We start from the raw sequence: 24,767 nt of genomic DNA on the forward strand, positions 1-24,767 counted from the left end.
TAAAAAGGTGCTTGTACATGAATAAAGAACATACATACATACATACATACATACATACATACATACATACATACATACATACATACATACATACATACATACATACATACATATTTGTTATCTGTTTAAAATGATTTGTTTATGTGTAATAAACATCAAGTTTTGTCTGATATAACTTCTTTTGGCCTCACCTTTACACCTAGATATCAAATCATGCAAATGTTATGAGTATTAAAATATAATAAAATAATGTATGGCCATTTTTACTTTTTTGTGTGGCCATTCATGCACGCTACTTTTATATGTATGGGGACAACGAGCGAGTCTTTCCAGGTGGCTGGGAAGAAAGCTTTTCCAAAAGATAAATTATATAGTTTTGGTGAAAGTTTCTTTAAAGTATTTGCTTCTAGTCGTAGAAATCGGTTACTAATGTTGTCGGAACCTTTAGCTTTCCTAATATCTAAAACATCGCTTACGTAGTAAAACATCGCTTACGTCGCTTTCTGTAATATGAATGTCGTTCACAATTGCTATGCCAGTGTGAACTGGGTCGATAATATCTTGTCTTGCACTCCAATCGTCAAAGTTTATTTGCTATGTCCATCATAGATTCAATCACAACATTACCTAGCTTTATAGTTAGAAAACTGTTTGGTGTACTGACAGACAAACAGACAGACAGACAGACATATTGAGTCAGTAACGTGCGGCAATTTGACGAATTTCAGTATATTTTTTACAATAGCATGAAAACATGGTATTCATCTTTAATCGCTCCAAAGGTACGATTTATACAGATACAACTAGTTATACCATTGTCTTTATTTCTCCTGAAACAAACAATTTTACAATTATTTAAGGATACTCTAATTTTTTCATATTACTCTTAGAAGAGACTTATCATTCAGCTGCAAAATACAATGTATAACGTTAAGGCTCCAGAACCGCTTTCAGCTTACAGCAATGCGTTAAATAATGCGAGTTGCAAATATAAACATGGCAAGGTTCTTTGTACAAGTCAGTTAACCTTTCTCTAAACTTCTGTATAAACGTATCTGCATCACCAACAGTTTGTGTTATCCACACAAATGAAAAACATGTTTTAAACAATGTATACTACTCACAGAAAAAGAAACGCATAGCTGAAAATTGTTATCAATTTAATCAATTTATACACTTAAGGTGCAGTAATACAGGGCAGTCATGAAGAAAACCTGAATGAACTTTAACGGTGTTCCAAGGTCAAGGTCGCACAGCAGTCAGTATCTTATGTGGCCACAATTAGCATCAATGGTGGCATCTGCGTCTCATAGACTGGACCAGATTCCGGATGAAGTGCCTGGGAATGAGTTGATACTCTTCCCCCGAGCCCACAAAGAGGTAACGTCTGTGGCTGAGGGTCACGCTGACGCACACGACGATCTAATTCGTCCAACAAATGTTCAATAGGGCCAATCAAGAACCTGAACGTTGTTCTGCGCCAGGAAATCCCTGGTTATTCTTGCTGTATGCGGTCGAACGTTATCATGCTCAAAATTGATGTTCTGGCGGTTCATGAAAGGAAGGACATGAGACCTGATGATTTCATCACGGTAACGTCGAGCTGTCAAGCTGCCCTGGACCTGAATGAGATCTGCCCTGCCACTGTAGGAAATGCCAAACCATGACACTATCATCACCAAATCTGTCCACTTCCTGTACACAATTTGCAGCGTAGAGTTCGTTACGACGTCGATATACACCTGCTCTTCCGTCGGGACGATGCAGCATGTAACGTGACTCATCTCTGAAGATAACGGTTCTCTACCTTTGCAATGGCCATGGGAGATGTTGGCGACTACCACTGTCTGCGTTGTTGCCGATGTTGACGTGTGAGGACAGGTCCAAAGGTATTCTGGAACGAATACTAGCCCATGTAAGCGGTTCCTCACGGTATGATCACAAATTGCTCTGAGTCCTGGCACTACCGATGTTGAGGATGCTGCTGTGGTGAACCTGTTCCGCAAATGTTGAAACCGAATAAACCTGTCCTGACCACGGGGTCACACGGGGTCGACCTGACCTGAGTTGATCACGTCTTGACCCTTGCTGTTGTTAGCGATGCCAAAGTCTTGCTATGGTACTCTGTGACACAATCAGTTGCCTTGCAATCGCAGATCGAGACTCCCTAGCTTCCAAATGAGCAATCGCCTTGTTCGCTAAGCCTCAGTGAGTCTAGGCATGCTTTTAAAAGCAGATTTAAAATTTTCAACTGTCGCAAGCGCATTAAAAATTATTGGAAATGATGCATGGAATGTGCGTGCAAAAGGAAACGCATGAATTTCTTGGCGTTCACAATTTATTGCATGCACTGAGGAAAACAGATTTTGGTGCGTTCTGGCGAGTTGTCCTCAATGACAGTGGATTCAAACTCGGAAATGTTTGCAGACATTGCCTACCATAGATATACTGATTGCATAGACACCAATGATTCAAATTCGGAAAAACTACCTATGCGTTTCTATTTGGGGACAGTTTAACAATGTGCGTGCGTGCGTGCGTGCGTGTGTGTTTCGTCATATATAGGTAGATAGATACATTCGAAAGGGTGTGTTAAAATGGTCAAAGAATCATGCAGTTACACGGATTGTACAGAATTTGCAGGAAGCATGGAATATGTCAGAAATGTTCATACTAAAAGGGCAGACAATCAGACGTTCACGTTTTCTGCTCAATGCAGTCTTAGAACGTGCAGAAATAAAAAAAGGCATCCCTTGTCACCATTCTGGAACAGATTCGCGATTGATATGCTTCAGTTTGGCTTCTTACATCGTGAGACTCGTGAAGGTCCGGTGAAGAATATGCCTTCGACAACCCATGTTTGCCACAAAAGGCGGCTATGCTCCACAAAACTGGCTATAGATCCAGTCAGGACCAACGGCCAGTTATATCGCAAGAACTACGACGCTGACGTTGCCATTGGACCTTACTATAAGATGGCCATGTCGTACAGCAGGACCTTAGTCACATCAATGTTAATACTAACGAAAGATCTCCTAATTTGTTACTCACTGAGCATGGGATGAAATGGGGCAACGTTTATTCCGTCATCCAACAATGCTGCAGGAATGCGATCACATCCATCCTCTGATATGGAGTGATCTTTTGCAAGACGGCCATGAACGTTTAGTGTTATGAAAGAGGTAAAGGAGGTAAAGGAGGTCCTGCATGAATGGGTGTCTGTTGGGGGTGAGTATTGCACAGGATTTAAAAGATAATGATTTTAAGGAAATACCAGGGTTACAGTAGTTGGTTTTATTAAGTGTTCAAAACATTGTACAGGGTTGCAGCGTTATCAAATGCAAATGTGACCGTTGTGTTTATAATTGTTCCGATATGTCAATAATTCCTGTAATTACTTTGTGTCTGACACTCTTTTCCTATGAGAAGATGTATGGACATGTTCGTTTATTTGGGCTTTTACATGCCATGATGAATATGAGTAGCTTGTTAAAAAGTACACAAGAAAATAAACATGGATAGATACTGTATTCCAGTTAACACAACATACATTTGACCTCATTAAAATGTTCACGGTTTGTCAAAAGAGCAAACAGAAAATGTTTACTTCAAAGTAAATGTAGCATAGGAATACTGTAAGAAACTGGTTAAGTGAACGTCAGTGCCATATAGTAACCAGTCTCTGACCCACAGCAGCTTCCACTGGTCGTAAAAGGCAAACATCTTGTGCTTTTAAGAACGTCTATCCAAGGGGTTTTCTCCCCATTAATATGGCTAATGAAAACAGTGCAGTTAGTCTTGATTGTTGCTCTGCTGATGAACCACCGTAAAATCGTCTAAGGCTGAAAATATTAAAATACACAATATTATTCATATATATTTTCTCACCTGGTAGACAAATAGTATGTAGTCTACTGGCACTATGAAGGCCAGTATGCATTGTGAGCTTTATACACCAACGTAGCCATAGTATGCAGCATGGACATGTTAAACTGAAAATGTCCTTAGCTACCAATGCCTAGGCGTTGTATGACACAACGACTGACCAACAACTGGGGTGGTTTGACTCGATGACATGGTACATTTTGGGTTTGTAGCCGCTCTGACATTTTTTAGTATAAAAAAAGACACGCGAACAGTGAAGTTTTAGTTTTTGCTCTCATATCGTGTAATTTCAAGGTGTAACCATATGACTCTGTATTTCCTACTGTTTCAGAAGGAACCCAAATGCAGCTTACATGAAGTATCAACGGTTTTAGACATTTATGCTTGAAGTACATACATGCACATTTAGATATTGGCTTTCACGGTCATGTACAGTATTTTTGTCCATTAGCATAACACCCAGTCTGATCACCTGAACCATTAAACACCCTTGTACGAAAAAACATAGACACTTTCCAATTCCAACTTGTGTCTTTAATGAATTTCTACTGTTAGTACTTCCTTACTTTGCTGCCAAAGTATTGAGGCTATCACAGTCCGGGAAGACATTCAGACGTTTCTGCCAAACAGAGGTCGACTGCATAAAATCACACAGTTGGTCAACTGTCCAGTCCATCTCCAGTGTCACCGTGTCTCTGGAACAGCAGTCATTACAATATACAATTAACGATGACCTCAAGTCACATGTATACCGAATTTTCCATCATCACCGTTTGATGTAAAGCATTCATTACAATCAGACCCTTGTATTTAACAAGACACTGCGGCATAACAAGATAATAGCTCATCACCTGAAAGTTAGAGCAAGAGCAGCTCAGAGTGAGATTCTATATAATATATGGTGCTACTAGTCACACCATGGTTAATCATTCTCAGTGTTTGCACATACACTAGTCGAGACGCCTCATTGAAAACATTAAATTGCTGAAATGAGGCATCGTATTTTATAACAGGACGACAGACAACCACAGCAGGATTCCGTGTTGGAATGGAATGGGTCTTCAGCAATGATACTGGTCGTAAGAAGAGACAACGGACATGGCTGTCAGTCTCTGACGTATATGATGGCATGTTAATATACCAAAACGCGCACGAAACCAATCCCTTGATTGTCTGGTCCAGACATCTACAATATGTCACGTTCATAATTGGACTGTCTTTCTATACTTTATGTCGAGGTTCAGGCAGTATACCGTAACTATGGAATCACAGACTGCCCGTTTGGTGATATCTAAAATGATTCACAATGCATCTGGATCACTGGGTAAACCAGTTATGTATTTTTTGCGCTTATTCAGCGTAGTTCTGTAAAGCACAATGAGGTTGATGTAATATCAGGTCCGTCACAGACCGCCAAACGTTTCTAGCGGCAGAACCTCGCTTTGAGATTTCAAAGATTTCCAGGTTTCCGTTTGTCACAGCCCGCTGTACGACTGAGCACGCTGTACGACGTGTTTGCTTGGATCAGAAGGAACATAGTCTTGCAATATGCAGCTGCGTGGATGTATCAAATGATACTGATTAACATTTATGCATCCAGTTAAATAACAGAGTCTAAACATTCTGGACTGGTTATCGCAGTAAGTTGCGGAACCAAGTAAACAGGAAACGAGACAGTTCTGTAATCAATGTTTTGGCATGGTGTGGTCAGGCACAGCAACATGGTTAACTGTTAACTGTTAACTGTTAACTGTGTGTCCTTGTTGCTGCCACGATGCTTAAATTGTGAATCATTGGCCTGTCTCTCAGGCAAAGTTTCGATTCAGGAACACAAAAAGAAAAATTAAGACGTGCAATCGTGTTATTTCATGATTGAGAAGTGAGGAAATACCTCTGCGAGTCCTCAAATGGAAGTCTGACGTCTTTGTAGCCTCCCATTGCCATCAGGTTGCCGGCATGGTGAAAGTCCATCAAATACGTCGAGATAAACTACAATAGGACAGGGTCGTTTACAACATTGTGTTATAAAATATAAATATGCGAGTTAACGTTTAATTTTGTATCAGCAACATCTGAGCTCACTCTATCATGAGAACTTGCTTACATGGAAGTCTGCTATTCATCACGTGACGGAATTGATACTTTGGTCTGACTGTGTTTTGCAAGTAATAATTTAGCGCCTGAGTGATCATTATAATTGACAGTGGGCGGTGTGTTTCATGTTACTGATTACAGTTTCTAATAAGGAACAAGCTGGAACGGAAATCATTCATATGTGACAATATTTAAATGGCAAATGTCACTTTTCACCAGTGCCGGATTTTTTTCAGTACCTTTTCGAGGATTTCTTGGGCAGCAGTTTCCGGAAGTGATGGCCAGCCATAAGAATAGACTGCCAAACATCCACCAGGCGACAACACCCGCTCCACTTCCTTTAAAAACTCCGGAATATTAAACCAGTGAAAGCTAGTGGCAGCAGTAACCAAATCCACCGAATTTGAATCAAGGAACGACAAATCTTCCGCCGTCGACTGTTTAAATTCCAAATTTGCTATATTTATCGGCGCTTGTTTCAACTGTTCCTCACTGACATCAACTCCGATAACTCTCTCAAAACGGTCCACCAAAGGGAGAGTACTCTGATGTCCAGTTCCGCACGCCACATCTACTGCTAGCTTGAATTTTCCACCACCGGCTTGACAGAACTTGAAGATGTGATCAAACATCTTTTCCGAGTAACGAGGTCGAGCCGCGGCATAGATTACTGCGTGTTTCGCGCCCTCGAAAAACCGCCGACTCATATTTGAACATAATTTCACAGACACAATACAGGTGATTTCACAATTCCTTCACTGTGCAGATCATGCGGGTTCTCTAATCAACACACACATTTCGACACTGCTTTGCGATAAAGGGACCGTTCAAGAATTGGGTCACAGGACCGCGTGGCTGCGTTTATGCGACAGAGACCGTTACAGCTTATGAACGGTTTGTGCGAGAACAACGGTGTCATGACGCTCATGTTATTCTATCCTGAGTGTGCTTATTTTGTACCGACTAGGAGAGTACAGCCACGTCAAAAGATACGGTGAATAGTTACCGAGAAGCATAATCGATGAGCAACACCATCGGGGACATCGGGCATCGCCTACACAGACCATCTCTCCGATGTACGTTGACGGTAGTCTGCAAGCATGGGCTGCTGAAGGCCTATTTTACCCCGGTAACTTAACTGGTCTACAAATACTGAGGATAATCATCTGTGAATATTTCAGCCATATCGTGACTAGAAACGTTTTGCATACATATTGAATAGATGTTATAATCCAATCATCAAAGGACTGTAAAATAACTAGACTATCACGGAAATGTTACTTCGTTTATTTTTGAAGACAATGCAATATAAGATCAGGTTTAAAGGTCACACGCAACGCAAAACACAACTTAGCAGATTCTGATACTTCTTGGTATGGACTTACAAAAACATTTTTTTCAAAAATGCAAATTGAACATTTGAAGTTGAAAAATAACGCTATGAAAAAAGTCCGCGATATTCACTAAGTGGTTTCAACAGCTGGGCTGCGCTGCGCCCACAGCCCGTGAACATTGAATAGGTTCGCGCGGCAAGTGTTGCGTGCATGGATTATCGCTACAGTCGAAGATGGAGAAGAGAGATCTTTCTTGTGATTATGATATTTATCATCTTGTTTCTGCAATGATACATACATACATTGCAAACCCAGTTTCCAAGAAAAAATAGCATTAGAAATACAAATTTCGTGGCTAAAGATTGTTCAGCTTGAAAACTGAAATATTGACCACATGCAATGTGAACTGAACACATATCAGGCTATACACCATAAACAGAATACCTTGTTTTATGACGCCTGGGATGTCACATTATGTAATTACACAGACAAGTGCGATACTTGTACACATGGCATGTTATTATATTTGTTGGTTGCTAACAAACTGCATCTATTTTCCCTGATGACTGGATCAGACGAAACCTGATGCAAACCCAGATTGTCAGTTTCAAGTTTTGCTTTGTACATGGGCGAACGAGAGTTTCCAGTCAAGCAGTAGTTCGCCATCTCAGTATTTGTTGACTGGATGGAACGAAAATGCACACAGTATGTATTTACAAAAACCAACGTCTCTGTATGCATTATTTATGGATAACAACTTCTATTGTATATGATGCGACGTTTCGGTATGGCTTCTTATATCGTTGTCACTCTTGCTTCACAACGGCATATAATTCCACTCTGAAACATCGCATAACGTCGCGGAATTGCAATTGAAGCTTTTCCTAGACACGAATCAGCTTGTCCAGATTGACCTGAGCTACTGTGCATAAGCATAGTTGGCAGTTTTCCAACCATATCGTGACGAGAAACATTTAATTTAACTATCAGCATGTCTGTCTCAGGGGACAGTCAAGCATTAGCAAGTTGTCACAATTTGAATCTAAAAACGAACGAATTCAACGGATGAAACACTAATGACACAAATATCAATATTATTTTACAATGCAAGTAAAATACAAGCTACAGACGGCCACTCATCAAAGCAAGACCACCTTACAGGGGATCACGGGGAGTTACTTTACTTTGGCCTCCTGAATGAACCCCAGCAGGATTACGGCCATAGCCTGGACCAGTGACAGTCATTGACAAGCTAACCATAACCCAAAACATGTCAAAATATGTGATCATAATATACTGGTTATCTGCAAAGTACCACAATACCATTTAGACTAACATGCTATCATCAAAGGACAATCCCTTTACAACACTGCAACACCGTTAGATAATACTGCTATAATAAATTAATATTAGTTATCAACTGCGTCAACCATAGGTAAAATACATTCGTTAAATAGTTTTTGTACAATCACATTCCTTTTAAAAAGTTAGGATTAAATGAGAATTTACGCTTGCTAAGAACAACTTGTAAGTTTGAAACTTTCAATTTTGTAATAAGTATCTCTTATGAGAGAGAAATCAACACAGTGAAGCAAACGGTGCTTAACTGTGATTTTCTCATCACAAGGGAAACATAATGGAGAATACTCCCCTTTCAGCAAATAGTCATGGGTAAAACGAATAACACCAATCCGACATCGTCTCATAACAACCTCATCATGTCTAGTGTATGTTAATTCCATGAAGTTTGTTTATACCTACTTGGGCGTTCCACTTTGTTTGTGTCAAATGCTTAACATACTTTTGTATATAAGGTTTAAAATCAGAATACGGCATTCAGGGTGGAAAAACATACTTTTCAAGAGCTGGGTTCCATTTCCAACCATGTCATATCAAAATATGATACATGTTACTACCTGTCTGGCGCTCGGCATTAAAGGGTACAACAAGGGTATAATGTGCTTGAGTGGTGTGTATTCATGCTCAGCTGCGGTATGGTATCTCATCGAGTTGGCACTAAAAACAGTTTAGATCTGGGCTAATACAAACAGCCACACGAACACACGCTGGAATGTGAGCGAAATATTATACTAAAACAAAACACAAAACGGCAGACAGAAATGGATTTCAAAGCTGACACCGACTTGGCTTCCTGTTTTGCGTGAACATGCAGCCACTTATGACATTTTACTGGCGAGAGATGTGCGACACAGGAAGTATAAATAAGAACAACAGTGAACTTAAAAGTGAAGATGTCTTCCTCCAGTTACTTAGATCACTTCCTCCTCGTGTCCATTATCCCGGGATGCATCAAACTTGGAACTGATCCTGAAAGAATGTGTGTGTGCACTATCATGATGAGAGTCAAATTCGATAAGCGTTTGGATGAAGCGTAAGTAAAACTTGGATTCAAACAATGTGTATTTACATTCTAGAGAGAAGTACAGAGATCATCTACCTCCTCATCTTCTTGGCGTCTTCAATAGAGTCTGGGAGGTTTCTGTTGAGAGTCTCTGGTAGAAATAATGCCAACGAACCAGCCCCGACCATCGATAGCCCGAATATAATCAATGGAACTGATCGACCCAAGTCGCCGGGAATCACGAGCGCCTTGATGGAATGAAAATGCAAATTATATGTAAATTAACAGTGCATCTGCATAATTAGTTTCTTGCATCAGTGAGCACAAAGAACACAACTGCACGGATAATCTTGAGGTAATATGCCTTGCTATGACGCCTCAATACACGACAGCTGCCACCTGAACTGAATGGTTGGTCTTCTTCCGGTCACAAACTGCTGCTTCAGACGATGCAGACGTTGAACAATATACACGTGGGGAAGTTGTGGGTGGGGAAGTTGCACCATGGTGCAGCAGTAGACGGGCTCTTCTCTCTGTTGTTTCTTTCTACTTATCTGCATACAGGCAAATTGGACCTTCTTGATCTGTTCCTGGTCCTAGGTTATCATGCTGGTTCCACAAGGGAAGAGGGAATCGGGCACCATCTCAGTGCTCGTAAACACAAACACATTGTCATCATCACAACTACCTACACCACTGATTCACTTAAGGACAGGCCAGTTCTCTCATGATCAACGTATATGAGTACGGTAAGCTCAAGATCAAAAGGTCACTTTGTAAATCACTTTGAACTTGGAACAGACGAGTGTATAAGCACAGGTAATAAGACTCGGGATATACTCATTTATGCAAAAGGGGTGTTCCACATTCATTAAGCTTTCACTGTAGACAAAGTGGCAGGGGAACTTCTGTGAGACGTTTGCCACAAAGTGATTCCATTTTGCGCCAGTGCTGCGTGTTTTGGACCCTTAGGGAACACTTGGTGTCATCATTTCGTCATTCAATCAGTGATCCATTCATGTAATTTTCGCAGTTGTTTTGCCCTTTGCGCCAGACAGAAATTGCGACCGGGCCCAAACGTTCTACATTACATAAGTGGAAGGTTTCTACTTGCGAGTGCACAACAGTAAACTAGGGCTCAGTGAGGGAGAACCTAACAACGATATGGGTTAGGACAATTTCAATTATCTCATCAGATCATCAGATCAACATTGTGGTCAACCGTAGTAGCGTCTACAGAATGAGAACATTATGGTTATCCATAAAATAAATCCATCATGCAAATCTAAAATCTGTTTATATGGTCCACTATTCATTAGCAAGTCAAGCAACGTGAACAGCTTCAAAGAACATCAAATACATTTTGAAACGAAGAACATAGTATAAACAATACCTCTAAGAAATAACTTTAGACGTTTAGCATCATATTGTAATAAAACAGAGACCAAAGTTAAATTACCAGGTTGGCGATATAAGGGGACATGACTCCTCCAATTCTGGAACATATACTTGCGGACGCCATTACGGAATTCCTCAGGACCGTTGGAAACAGCTCAGAAGTGTAAAGTATGACTATTGCAAAGCTTGCTGATACGCAACCCCGTCCCAAAAGTGCAAGCAGTATGGTCAGCCAGTTGAGATCTGACGGAAAATAGAACATTAAATATAGTGTTTTCTTGTTTCGTCGCAGCTCAAATTCAGTATTCATGCCAGTTGAAATGGAAATTGTGTCGTAATTTCAACGTGCAAAGACCCCTCCAAATCATCACTGATTTTTCTGCCAACAGACGCCTTAATGTACCTTGAATACTGCTGACGTGATTTCAACAACATCCACAAGCAGACTATACAGAACGTGTTTAGAAAATCACGAAAATTCAAGCGTCATAAGTTTAAGATCAATGAAAGTGTATTTGAACAACGAGATAGAGGTACAATCAACCTTTTGGAAACATTCCATCACGACATTTCTCAAATGATAAAACCCATCTTTTCTTATGACTCATGTATACATCGTAATAACAAACTTGTTTATAGACATATGTGCATTTGTACGGGTATGTAGCACGTCGATCAGTTCACATTTCTTACCAACACCGCTAATGCGACATCACCGAAAAGCCGTTTCTTGACGCAACATTTCCCAAGAAAACTCACGGCCATAATGCAAAGCAAAAATCAACAATTCCGATTTGTTTTGTTCCTACTTTGGTGCACAGTTTCCGTTTATAAACAAATCAATTGAAATATGTGTCAGAAGCAATAGGAAACTGGTCTTAAAGTTACAGTTGCTTTCACTTGATAAATTATTATTCAAATGATTGATGCTTATCGTTTACAACAACTGGGTAGAAGAAGTGAGATGAGATGTGGTATGGAGGTATGGTATGTGGTTACAGGAGGTATGTGTTTCTTACTCGTCATTGGAAGTGAACACTAAAATACTATTTTTGCACATTGATTGAATTAAGGGTGACTAGGTTACAAAAACCTTCTTCTAAATGCAAATACTACCTAATAAATATAAAACAAGATGCGAAATGACAAGGACATACAAAGCATTCAAAGTAGAATACTTTGAATTTACGTTGTAATAGTTTATACAGTGAATCGTAGACTTAAATAGCAATACAGTATTACACTCCTGTTTGTATAGATTTGAAATAAACCAGCTTACTAGTTTAGACCATATTCACTTGCGACTTTTGACTCATAATTCTAAAATTGATGATGTTACACAATCGAATATGAAGTGATAACTCTTGCATCGACTCATATTATATAAATTGCACGTAAACCATACAAATTGTGTTCAAGCTGTTGAAAGTTTTATGTTGATTGGAAATGTGATCTTTCAATGCAATTTACATAAGCATTGTGTTTGTATTTGAGGTCTGTAATTACCTGATCCAGTGTAATTATCACGTGTATCATGTCTCTATTGATCCATTGTCGATAAAAGCAGGATAATACATCAGTTATGGAATCGAGACTCATGCGTATAATCATTCAATCAGATAACAGTAATGAGATATTTGTACAGCCTCCGGCAAAATGCATGTCCAGTTATGCCCTTGTTGAAAGTTTTGTCCCGTGACATTGGGCAGCCTAAATATAGATATGCCCATCTTCATAAATATTTGGTGGTGGTGGCGGTGGTAGTGGTGTTGGTGCAAAGTGCAATAAAATTACGTGAAACGTTACATATTTGACATGTATTCACATCTGCTTTCTTTCAACATATGTATCTTTACAACACAATTAAACAATCAGGACTTTCTCGTATGATTAGACAATTTCCTGTAATCTCGGAAACCTGCCTCGGATATCAGGCGTGAATAGCCCTAATTATACTCGCCACAGGAAACCAGGCAATCAGCACGGAGTTTCAGGTGCTGAGCAGTGAAGTGGCTCTCGGGCTTAATGAGTTAAACATCAACAGGTGCCAAAGGGCTAAACGATCAGCATATTTCTCTTCCATTTACGCCTTAACCTCAACTCCATACAGCACTGGAAAGATTATAGCGGTGGAGAAAGGGGAAAAGTCAATAAACTCTTTACAGAGCAGTAGCTACTAGCTTGCTCATGTTGCCATTTATAAGTTTGGGTTCTTGGTTCTTGAGCCATCTCCTTACCACCAGCTCCATACAGAACCGAAAGGACTGTGGAGACAGCTGTGAACACCTTACACCCAGCTTCATACGGGACCGGAAGGATTGTGGAGACAGCTGTGAACGCCTTAAAACCAACTCCATACAAGACCGGAAGGACTGTGGAGACAGCTGTGTACCCCTTACCCCCAGCTCCATACAGGACCGGAAGGATTGTGGAGACAGCTGTGTACTCCTTATCCCCAGCTCCATACAGGACTGGAAAGATTGTGGAGACAGCTGCGAACGCCTTAAAACAAACTCCATACAGGACCGGAAGGACTGTGGGGGCAGCTGTGTACCCCTTACCCCAATCTCTATAGAGGGCAGGAAGGATTGTGGACATCTGTGTATTCTTTACCCCCAGTTGCATAGAGGGCAGGAAGGAGTTTAGAGACAGTTGTACGTCCCTTACTCCCTGTTCCATAGAGAACAGAAGAAATGCGGCAGTGCCTAAAGAAGCAGAGTAACGTTTTACTTAATTGTAATCTCTTACTGTGACCTCCTTACCCCCAGCACCATACAGGACAGGAAGGATTGTGGCTGTGCAGCAGATACCGCCCAAAATCATGGACACACAATGCAGGTACTTTCTGCCGGTGCGGTCCAGCAGTAGAAGACAGGCGATGAAGGAGACGAATTCTGTTGTTCCAGCAATGAGGCTGTTGGCGTAGATGCTGCCGCCGAGACTTGCCACATTGAGGCCAAGACCAAAATACCCGAGACTACACACAAACCTGAACGATGATTGCCGCGTATTACTGAACTAAACACAACACTTCACTGAAACAGTGGAGTTAAGGGTTATGTAAACAGCTCCAAAATAGTGCAAACACAATTTGACATAAAGTTCATCAGGAAAAATACTTTTGTGACAATAAATAGGAAAAGATTCGAATGTACTAGGCTCATTATAATCAGTTAATGATTGTTTTTTCGGAAAACTGTGATTGATTTAGATGAGCAAGAAGTAGTCATTAAGAGTGGAATGATGGTATTTGTACTTTCAGTCCATAAAGGGAAAACAGTGCCTAGACTTTCGTCGCCCGGTAAGAGCTCTATAAAAATCATACCTGCAATGTCGCAGACACTTAAAATCTTTTTATAAAGGAATATAATGCGAAAACAGAAGGTCAGTCAAGTACACAAGATACGTCCGTCCGAAGATATGTTGGCAGCAAAATCATTAAACATGATTTCACAACCTCAGAAATTACTGAAGCTTTTTGTTTTAAACTGAAGGTTCTAAAACATAGGAACATAATGCTTTAATGCACTTGTATGACAAATACCAGACATTTTATGCCAGAGAACTCATATCATGGGAGTAATTGTTACGAATAAAGGGAAACGTACCAGTTTAGGAATACAATTATACTTCTTGTTACAAGGCAGGGGCTTGTTAGTATGCTCCACAAAGGTTCTGATCTGTCGTTGACCAACACACTTCCAGTGAGCAGATCAGAGGTCAGTGTTGCTTTGTTGACCTTTGCAGCATGACGCATTATTGCATCCGCCATTACATATCTCTTCTTGCTGATCAGCCAGCGGGGAGATTCTGGAATCAACCTTTACAAAAAATCTACACCTTAGCGTCCAACTGCACATAATGTCAATTATGTCATAACGATATGGGAGGATTTCTCGAAGACATGCAAGACTAGAAGTTTTCCATTTTATAGATGCAGTGATCTACATGCTTGAGTACGATGCCTCTAACCGCAGAAACATGGCCAAGGCAACATATGCCGTGCAGGCATCTTGGATGTAATTCTGCACACTGAATAACAGCACATCCAGAACATTGGGTCGCCTCTACCCATCAGAAAAGCAGGTCTAGAAGTTTACCATTTAGTATGCACAAGCATGTGTATAATGTTTGCAATCCCAGAACCCAATGTAATTTCACATAATTAATTATATATTATATAATATATTCCTTGCATGTCTAATGGATATGAATCTGTGTGAATTATTGAGAACGTCCAGAACACTGGGCCACCTCTGCCTATCAGATCATTTGACGAAGTGAGTGAGCGAGTTAATATTTAACGTCACATCGGCAATATTTCAGCCACATCGTGACGAGAACATTTAACACTGAAATGGAATACATGTATATGTATATTATAAAAACCTGTCGACGAAGGCCAGAAAAACAACTAGAATATCACAATCGGAATTACAACTAGCGTGGAAGGAAAGTTAAAACTGATATCTCTATTTGGACAATACAATGTATTTAGATCGCCAACAACTAAATGCAGAACACCAGACAAGGGACCATTTGACGAAGGTTATTTCGTAGCTTGGAATTGGTAGTTACGTAGACTGTCGACATCATTAGTGAGATTAATGTTGGTGGTAAGAAAACACTGGTCTTTAGCTTACGAGCGAACATGTTAATCTGCTGCTTGTGAAAGCCAGATGATTTGGTCAGTTGAGTTTAGTCCTTTGTGGATGCGCCTCTGTAACACGCACTCCCGACGAAAGATTTGACTATTGTGCACTTCCTTCTGTAGGACGTTCCTAATTCTTTTGTCAATACACAACGGCTTCTAACTAAAACAATTTAACTAATTTTTTAAGCTTAGTTTAAAATGCTTCTGACTTAAGAGTGTCTTGTAAACTCAGCACGTACCAGTAGTATGTCAGGAAGAGAACTGTCGGTGCTGATAGAACCAGCTGCAGGCGTTGCCAGTCTCGGATAACGTAGGCGGTAACAACGAAAAAGTTCGCAGAGGACCAGAAGAATTCAACTATGATACCTGCCAATCGACGCTTAGACGGTCCAACCAGTTCTACACCTGAAACGTAATCATTGTTAAATTCGTAATTGACATAACATAATATAACTTACCTGATACATCCTGATCAATATCATTAAGTGATCACCAGATTTGACTGTATTGAAATTCGTCTTATCCTTGAAGGTGTATTCTGTTTCGAAAGTGTATTTTCTGTAATTTGTATTATCATTGACTTAACTAAGTGATAGCTATCATTGGGTCACAATGTTTAGAGTTTTGAGTATGTATTGCTTGCGGGTCACGATTATTTATCATTAAATGTTCGATGGCAATAATATTTTCAGCGGTAGGCCTTCTTGATAGAGCTCCAGGTACCTGTCCTTGGCAGTCTATTGTTTACTTGTACGCGAAGATTCTGAGTGAATGACAATATGGCCAAGGTTTGTTGGAATGTTCTCGAATGTGTGTCTCTGCCTATCATCGACTGTTTGTCAACAACATCATGTGAATCATTACGATAGAAGATTCACACTCCGTAGGGAAACTACCTTCAGTTAATATTTCTACTCTTTCTGGAATACCAAGATTGTGGTGAGTTGATATTTTATATTTGTAACACATTACCTCGGACTTGTGACTCGATTTCACTGTAATAGAAATCTGGACTGTGATTCATTGTAACTTGCTCATTGTTTGCTCAATATGTTATTGAATATTTTAGACTTGTCTTTGCTCTATTTTGCAGGTTCAGGAGGGATTTCTTACACCTTTTGTCTCGGCAATTTATTAAACATAACAATTTAACGTAATTTAATACTATGTGTGTGTGTGTGAACATCTGAGAAATAACATAATGTTGTGACATTAGTCGTTCATATTTTCTACAACCAATGTTTCGAGATAAGATTCCATTTTACACACTCAGTCGTCTTTAGCAAGTCTCGACTACCAGACTGCGCTGCTGGGGACATTCTCTACTGTAGTTAGCAAACGGGTCTGTGAATAACATGCACTAGGCAATGAATGAGATAAATAAAACTATTACCGACAACAAAACCGCTCATCCAAATGGCTGCGCATGCCAGGCCGTTGAAGAAGGTAAGGGAGGCCAACATGGCAAATCCAGTTGCGAATGAGACAGTAAGTGATGCGACGCAGTGAAGAACTACTCCCAACATAAATATCTTTTTTCTTCCTATCCTGGAAATCAAAATATTGATGACATATAATTCTCAAAATCCTCGCGATGTTACCCTTTCTTTTTCATATTCCTGGTGTGATGGCAAGTACTCAGAACAATGACACATATGAAAATGCCAGTTGAACTGTTAAGGATGTTGAAAAGCTTACTTGCTCGAGTTTATACCCAAACTGGAATGAATGGTCTAACAACGACTGGAGTATTTTTTGGTGAAACCAAGTGTGTCTATTTAACTGTATTTAATATGTGCAGTTCCATTTCTTTTAATCTAATCGCACAGTATGTGCTTAGTTAGGACCTTAATCAAGGTCATCTTGCAAAAGCAATCAGAGTATGCTGAATCTAAGAAACGGGAACTGTTGGCATCATATCCATTACAGCAATAATAATACAGCTGGTATCCTGAACAATATCAGTTACGTAACGCATTCACAAATGCACTTTAACGGTTGTTGGCACCCATATTGCTTATGTTGCAGAATAACAAAGACCCCCAAATTTACCAGAAATGCTTACTGTTGAGATCATAAACCTTAGTTTGGACTGAAAGAGAGAACACAGATGCATCACATGTTCCTAATGAAGCATTTGTGTGGATGGGTATAGGGATTTGGGTACTTTGCAACAATCTCTAAAAGCTAAATTATCGTATAACTTTAGCTGTGTTTTGATTTGAATGGGCTTTATGAACATATGAAAAAGTAAGTAAGTGCTCTCATATCTTTTCAACGAGTACATATTGTTACAAGTACATCACAATACAAATGCAATAATACAAGAGTTGCTTTTGTTAACTTTGACAAAACTATTTCCCAACCTTCAAAACTACTAAACAGTAGAGCTTCCTGGATTAGATTCTCTAACTGAAACAACAGTCATAAACAGTGTTGAAAATCCGAAATCGGTTGGTGTTTAGATCTTATAGTGGGACTTCTGGGTCATATGAACATGAGTTACTTTAATGTCAAGTATATTACTGACATGATCTGATAAGATATTTAAGTCGCCAGTAGCTAAAGAATGTTTTGACAAGGTAAGCTTACGAGTTCAAGTCTCTAGTTATTTATTGTCTAAAGTTCAGTCATATGTTGAGGTTATTATTAAGTTTAACAGTAATGAATGAAAAAAGTAGTTATTGACCTGCATTCGATTCTAGTAGCAATATGATTACATATAAATTAAATCTGAGGTAGTGAGTTAAGTTTACGCCACTTTAAGCAAGATTCCATTCAAGCAAAACCACGAGAGATGTGTATTTGTGTTGTGTTTGTTCAAATTTGCCTCTGTTCACCCAGCAGAAAATGGGTACCCGATGAGATAGAGTCCTGTGAGTATAACCTTCTAGCGCCTAAGAGGCACCTGATCAATTCAGTCTCAGGTCTCAGACATGACGAGAGAACACTTTAAGCACTTAAGCCCCTCGATCAAATTGAATTAAAAGGTCCGACTGCATACGTTGTTAGACTCTGATCTTGCTGTGTGAGGTTGTGTCTCTTGCTTCCATGGCCTGAAAACAGTAGGGTCTTTTCTTCAGAAGCCGAGTTCGTGGGTTTCAATATAATCGAACACGTGTGACACCAACATCATTGAGGGCCCGCAACCGTATCAAGCAGGCAGGCCATGCGATTACTGAAATACGGTGTGCAAAGGCAACACACTCACTCATTTATTGAAGCGCATTTGATGTTCAATGGCCAAGACACAGGATTTCTTAAATTAACAATCTATGCGTGGGGCAATAAAGATCTGGAAGAGTGCTCACATGTCTGACAGAGGAACCAGTACCGCACAGGAAACAAGGGATCCTAGCATGAACATCATCTGTATGTGGGACTTGTACAACTTCCGGTCGCACACCCAGTCAAACTAGAAAAAATACAACATTTTCTTACTCTTTGCACAAAAAAAGCATTGAAGATTCACAATGGTAAAGCGAGGATGTTTAGTGCTTCGTTCGAATACATAATGTACAGGTAAGGACGTGATGTTGCAGAGGAGAATGTAGACATGACCTCTACGGATATATTCATATAAGTGCACGTCCATCATGACTGAGAAATGCAAATACAGAGACAGAGAGTGAGAGAAATAGAGGGATATATATGATATGTGTGTGTGTGTGAGAGAGAGAGTGTGTGTATGCACGCGTGTGTGTGTGAGTGTGTGTATCTATATATTGAACGATTACATATATGCATAGTCGTTCGGAGTCCCAGGCATACTCCTTGGAACTATTTCAAGCTATCCAGCACATGAACTCAGCAGTGCGTTTGCATTTGAATTTGGACTGCAAATCAAGTTGTCTCAAAACAAAAACATCGTAAAGCATTACAGGAGGAGAACCTGGATGCATACCGTTGTCACTATATTCGAGCCGAACGTCCCTTGATCATAAACCCATCGATTGCAAGAGCGGGTTGCGTTGGTATATTTTACAGCACCCGAACTTGTTGAATTGATGGCCACATATACCAGGCAGGACGAATAAGCTTGTCTTCCCTCAGTGGCCACCGGGATAGCGGCGTTTACTGCATGTGCATGTTGGTCCCCTTGAATGACGTAGGAGTCGTTATCTAAGCCAGGAACTGCACACCTACAATAAAAAGGTATTGTAGGATGGTTGGCAAATATTGCTGGACCTGCCAGACGGGTTGGGTTGTATGGTGGTTTTGTATGTCTAAAATCAACTCGAAAAATATCGTTACATTATTTGCACTACACCATAGATTTGCAATAGCCCCAGTTCCCAATCAGAATTTCATATGATATACATAAAACCCCAATTCTCTGTACTGGCAACAACTCATGGAAAAATCAAGGGGAACACTCCCTTGGCGAGTTACATTCTCATGACAATGAAGACATCTCTCTTGCTTTGTGATCTGACTGATTTCTCTGACAAATCGAATAACACTGATTAAGGCAACATAAATGTAATTGCAGTAATGTTGTTATTTCCTTTTAAGAAGTACAGCTTTCTCGATCAAAATTAATGATAGTTGGTGGGATGCAGCTTTCATCTTCGGAAAGAGGCAAGTAGAAAACTGAAATCGTTCAATCTACGTTACCACCATGTGTAATTTACCTGACCATTTTGTTTCAAACATTATAATGTAACATACATTTTTGCCCCAAACACCAAAAAATCCACTACTGACCAGAAATCAATGTAATTTTCCTTCTTGAAAAGGGCACCCATTGAGGAAACATAACATTTTTGGTAATCTGTGTTCATTGTATGGTAGCTCCGTAGCTTATGATACACTTATTATCATAAATTATTACAAAACAAGGAACATTATATATTGATGAAACAATACCAATAGATTCCATGGAAACGAAGGATAGCATTATTAGAGGGTGTCCAATAGTTTTAAGAATGTTCACTTTAGTGTAATTACGTTACCAAGGTCAAGGCTGCATAGAAGCATAGCCCAACAAATGCATTGATTTAACATTAGCTGGACTGTGTATAGTAAGTATTGTATTATTCATAGGTATGGGTTGTATATGAAAAGAAGTGGATCTCCAGTGGAGAGCATCTCTGTGTGGTCTGAAAGATCAGCTTCGGAAACACCCAAGGTGAAATGGTGGACAGGGACAAGCGAATATATATGGTCACCATGTTCGTAACAAATTACAAAGAATTACGTGTCTGCTTCAGGTTTGTATTGTGGGATAGTGATGTACACAGCTGAAAAATTAAATATATATACGTCATTCGACACGATTCTTTACAGCGACTGTCATAACATCATACATGTACTTGTTTCGAATGTACGTTATATCCATATTGAGGCTGACTTATTAAGTAACCTGTATACCTGTGATCCGGGACTCCGAGTGTGAAGACGGTTACCAAAATCTGAATTCCCAAGGACACCGTCGGAATACATAGTAGGACATACAGCCTCTTCTGATAAGTTCCAAACTCACCAAGTTCTTTCAGTAAGTCGTCAAACTTCATTATGGCTCTGTTCAATTAAGAATTATGGAGATATAAAATGTGGTTCCATAAGACAGCTGCCGATAGCCATGCTTACTCAGTTGCTTATGCTTGTACTTGACACCAGGCGAACAATCCTCAGGTGAAACTGACAAACAGCAGGATAGAACCCAGTAAAATATACAGATCCCATCAATCTACATGTATCACCCAATCAAGATAAGCCACAATTCATGCTAATTGTAATTTGATTACAGTTGGTTTTGAACTTAATGGACATGAATTTCTTTGAAAATGTTTGGTATAATTGTACAGACAATTACTGGGGTGGTGTGTGTGATTTGTCGCCCTCTGATGACTCTTGTTTGGAAGGTGCCTTGGTTGTTCTCTTCACTTGTATTCTTCTTCGACCATATGCTGTATCCTCATTCATATTTACCAATTCATACATTAACGCTTGTTTCGTTATGTTGTAACATTCTGCTATCGAATAGCCAGCTTGCCTAACTGGTTTGTTTACATCCAGATGATATGAGTAATGTTGTGTAGAATGCGAGCTATCACATTTTATACACGGTTTACCTAAAACATAGCATGCCAGAGCATTTAGAATTACAATCTGTGTCCAAGACATACACAAAATAACATGAAACTGTGTGTCACTAATGATCGCTGGCAAACAGTGGCGACACTAGATGTTCAGGGCATTGTTTGTAACATACGCATTTTGCGCAGTGTTAATGCGTTTCAACCGATTAGGAAATTTATATATTCAACAAGTCCATTACTATTCAAATGTTACAGTGAGTTGAGAAATACTGCATTTCCAAACATATATAGCGAGTGTCATCAAACACTTAAATAGTCATGTTTCAGAAGAATGTTCCAGCTGGCGTAGTGGCTGGAATGTCACACATCATGCACACACGTCTAGGCGGCAGTCATGTTTGTGAATGCCCAGAGCCAGCGTGATCATTGGTTGTGTCCCACTGCCTCACCTAACAGTCAACGTTCCCGCTACATGAGCCCACCCTGGATCGGATGTTCCCCTGTGGACGAAATGTGGGAAAGCACTGGCTAAACCTTGAAATCCTCAACTGACCCTCCTTCACCTAAAATGAAACCTCCACCCCAACCCCAACAGCCACACACACTCTCTCTCTTTCTTTCTCTCTCTCTCTCTCTCTCTCTCTCTCTCTCACACACACACACACACACTATGCAACAACATAATGGATATACAGGCTCCATAAAGCCTTTCAAAACAAACAAATATACCGGTGAAAATCCCGATCATACTTAGACAACAACAGTATCCATCAACTACAACAGTTGAAAACGCCAAACTAAGAATTCTCTGTATTATGTTACCCGGTCACAGTATATTCATTGGAAATGTCAGAGCAGATACAACAGCCAAACCGCAATCCGCAAAGTGCTGGAAAGTGTATAATAAGCTGTAGCTAATCACATGTAACATGTGATCGTGTGATGGGTTTTTTTATATATGTTTCACAAATCATCTTGCAAATGTCCGTATGATATAAACAGTAAACCCATGCAATATAGAAAAGCCCATACCCTTAACTTAACAAACGTTTCAAATAGACGTTCCTTCCGCTTCCTTTAACGACCTAATATATACGGTTCTAATCTATAGGGAAAACATCAAGTTTGTGTTAATACTGGAACGTGCAATATGTAGTCATTTGATTGTAGATTAGGCAACCAACAGAATAATGAACAGCCCTTCACATGTGTTGCATTTGAAGAAAGGTGGCTATCGAGAGGGCGGAAACACAAAATGCTGAATGCAAAGTAGGTATGAACGTTAAAATGATGTGTCTGTGTGTGTCATTAAGTGAGAACAAGAATGTTCGCCAGAATGTTGAGTACATTGAAAAGTGTAATTTCACGCCAGTGGGTCATGTTTCGTCAAACAGATGGGGTTGTAATGAGACCTGGCCGTAGGAGACCCAATTCAGCGACACTCACGACAGAATCGTCGCATTAAATTAATGGCCCTACGCAGTGGCACCTGCCATCAATAGGGAATTCCATGCACTCACATCCAACCGTTAAAAACCGACTCTATCAAGTCTGTCTGAATGAAAAGATGGGGTACACTACAGGCGCCAAAGATTGGCAGACAACGTTGTTGGCGCCGCAGCGGTGAGTGGTATGCCAGAGCGGCAATTATTGACAATGATATATATGGGGTTGGTAGTGTCATGGTGTGTGGCGGGAATTGATATGACAGGCGATCAGATCTGGTCATCGTTAATGGATCCTTGACTTGTCAGCGATACGTTGACGAAAGTTCGCCTCCTTTCGTGGCTCCACTGGCTAGAATCATCGGCACGAATTTTTAATTCCAAGATGATAATGCCTGACCACATCGGGCCCACATTGTCACAGGTTATCTTCCACGAGACATTGGACTGGCCCACTAAGTCTCAAGTCCTGTACCCAATTGAACATCTATGGGGCATTCTCGGTCGAAGGGTGTACGCCAGGGACCCCGCACACGTCAACCTGGCCCAGCTTGGTGGAGGAATGGCAGGCAATACTAAGGGCAACCATCCGGAAATTAATAAACAGCATGCCATCAAGGTGTTGTGAATGTGTTTCCCAACATAGTGGACACACCAGATATTCAGCCTCCCGCCCAAATTTGATTTAGTGTATATTCAGAGCAATTTCACATTCACTGTCATTTCATCAGACCCCTTAATTTTTGTCGTTATTACATATACTAGACATTGGCGTGCAAGCTGTTACGGGTTAGGTTAACAACATACACCACATTATACAATACAAATGGTAAGGGAAGGACTTATTATATTTTACTTGTTAACCACTGAATGCTTAAGAGAAACATACAGAAGTATGATGAAAACGAAATATGTGCTGTAGGTGTATTTGTCTTTTTGTCAAGTTACCTTGTTAATTGGAAACTTCTAATAAAATTTCTAATAAAATTGTCGCTTGATTCCTGAATGTTCATATTTTAAGAAGTACTCAACTATCCGATTGTATTTATAATGATTTCCAGATTTTAGCCATGGTGATAAAAGTACAAGTCACCTGTCTGTATGTTCATCACACTTGTGACGAAATAGTGGGAAGTGTTTTTGGCGTGACACACTTCACATTCAAATTACTTTCAGAACAGGGAAATGTAGTAAAATGTAATTTGCTCAGCGACGTAAAGGGTTATGTTATAACAAATGATCCATGAACTACTAATACCCAGACGTTTCCATGAAATAGTTAACCATCATATATTTGATAGGATAGTTCCGTGTTAAAGTTACAGTTATTGACGTACTGTTGACTGACACTGCTCGAGGTTTTAGGAATGTCTTTTCAACATATTCAAAGTGACAGCGATAATCACATACCTACCTTTTGTGACTGTATACTTGTATCCTTACTTGTATATTTCAAAGGATGAAACGGATGACTTAGTTTCACATAAATGTACCTGAATGAATGCGTTTGTTGAAATGTACACCACAACGTAACTGTAAGCTATCAGACAC

The 24,767-nt window shown here is 39.9% G+C and overlaps 2 protein-coding genes across 2 annotated transcripts; both read right to left on the reverse strand.

Moving 5' to 3' along the window:
• Nucleotides 1–3,511: 3,511 nt before the first annotated feature.
• LOC137288059 (putative methyltransferase DDB_G0268948) lies at nucleotides 3,512–7,609 on the reverse strand. Its single transcript, XM_067820435.1, has 4 exons — nucleotides 6,219–7,609; nucleotides 5,777–5,874; nucleotides 4,452–4,580; nucleotides 3,512–3,842 (listed from the first exon to the last, which is right to left on the reverse strand). Exons 1-4 carry the CDS (start codon nucleotides 6,684–6,686, stop codon nucleotides 3,743–3,745), a joined length of 795 nt encoding a protein of 264 aa, XP_067676536.1. The 5' UTR covers nucleotides 6,687–7,609; the 3' UTR covers nucleotides 3,512–3,742.
• Nucleotides 7,602–21,243, reverse strand: LOC137288057 (organic cation transporter protein-like). The gene is made up of 10 exons (XM_067820434.1): nucleotides 21,101–21,243; nucleotides 19,632–19,869; nucleotides 19,039–19,142; nucleotides 17,121–17,275; nucleotides 15,967–16,132; nucleotides 14,682–14,894; nucleotides 13,836–14,062; nucleotides 11,135–11,316; nucleotides 9,772–9,923; nucleotides 7,602–9,641 (listed from the first exon to the last, which is right to left on the reverse strand). Exons 1-10 carry the CDS (start codon nucleotides 21,241–21,243, stop codon nucleotides 9,584–9,586), a joined length of 1,638 nt encoding a protein of 545 aa, XP_067676535.1. The 3' UTR covers nucleotides 7,602–9,583.
• Between the last annotated feature and the right edge of the window lie 3,524 nt (nucleotides 21,244–24,767).

The sequence above is a fragment of the Haliotis asinina genome, chromosome 6, assembly GCF_037392515.1.
Source record: "Haliotis asinina isolate JCU_RB_2024 chromosome 6, JCU_Hal_asi_v2, whole genome shotgun sequence".
Taxonomy (NCBI): Eukaryota; Metazoa; Mollusca; class Gastropoda; order Lepetellida; family Haliotidae; genus Haliotis; species Haliotis asinina.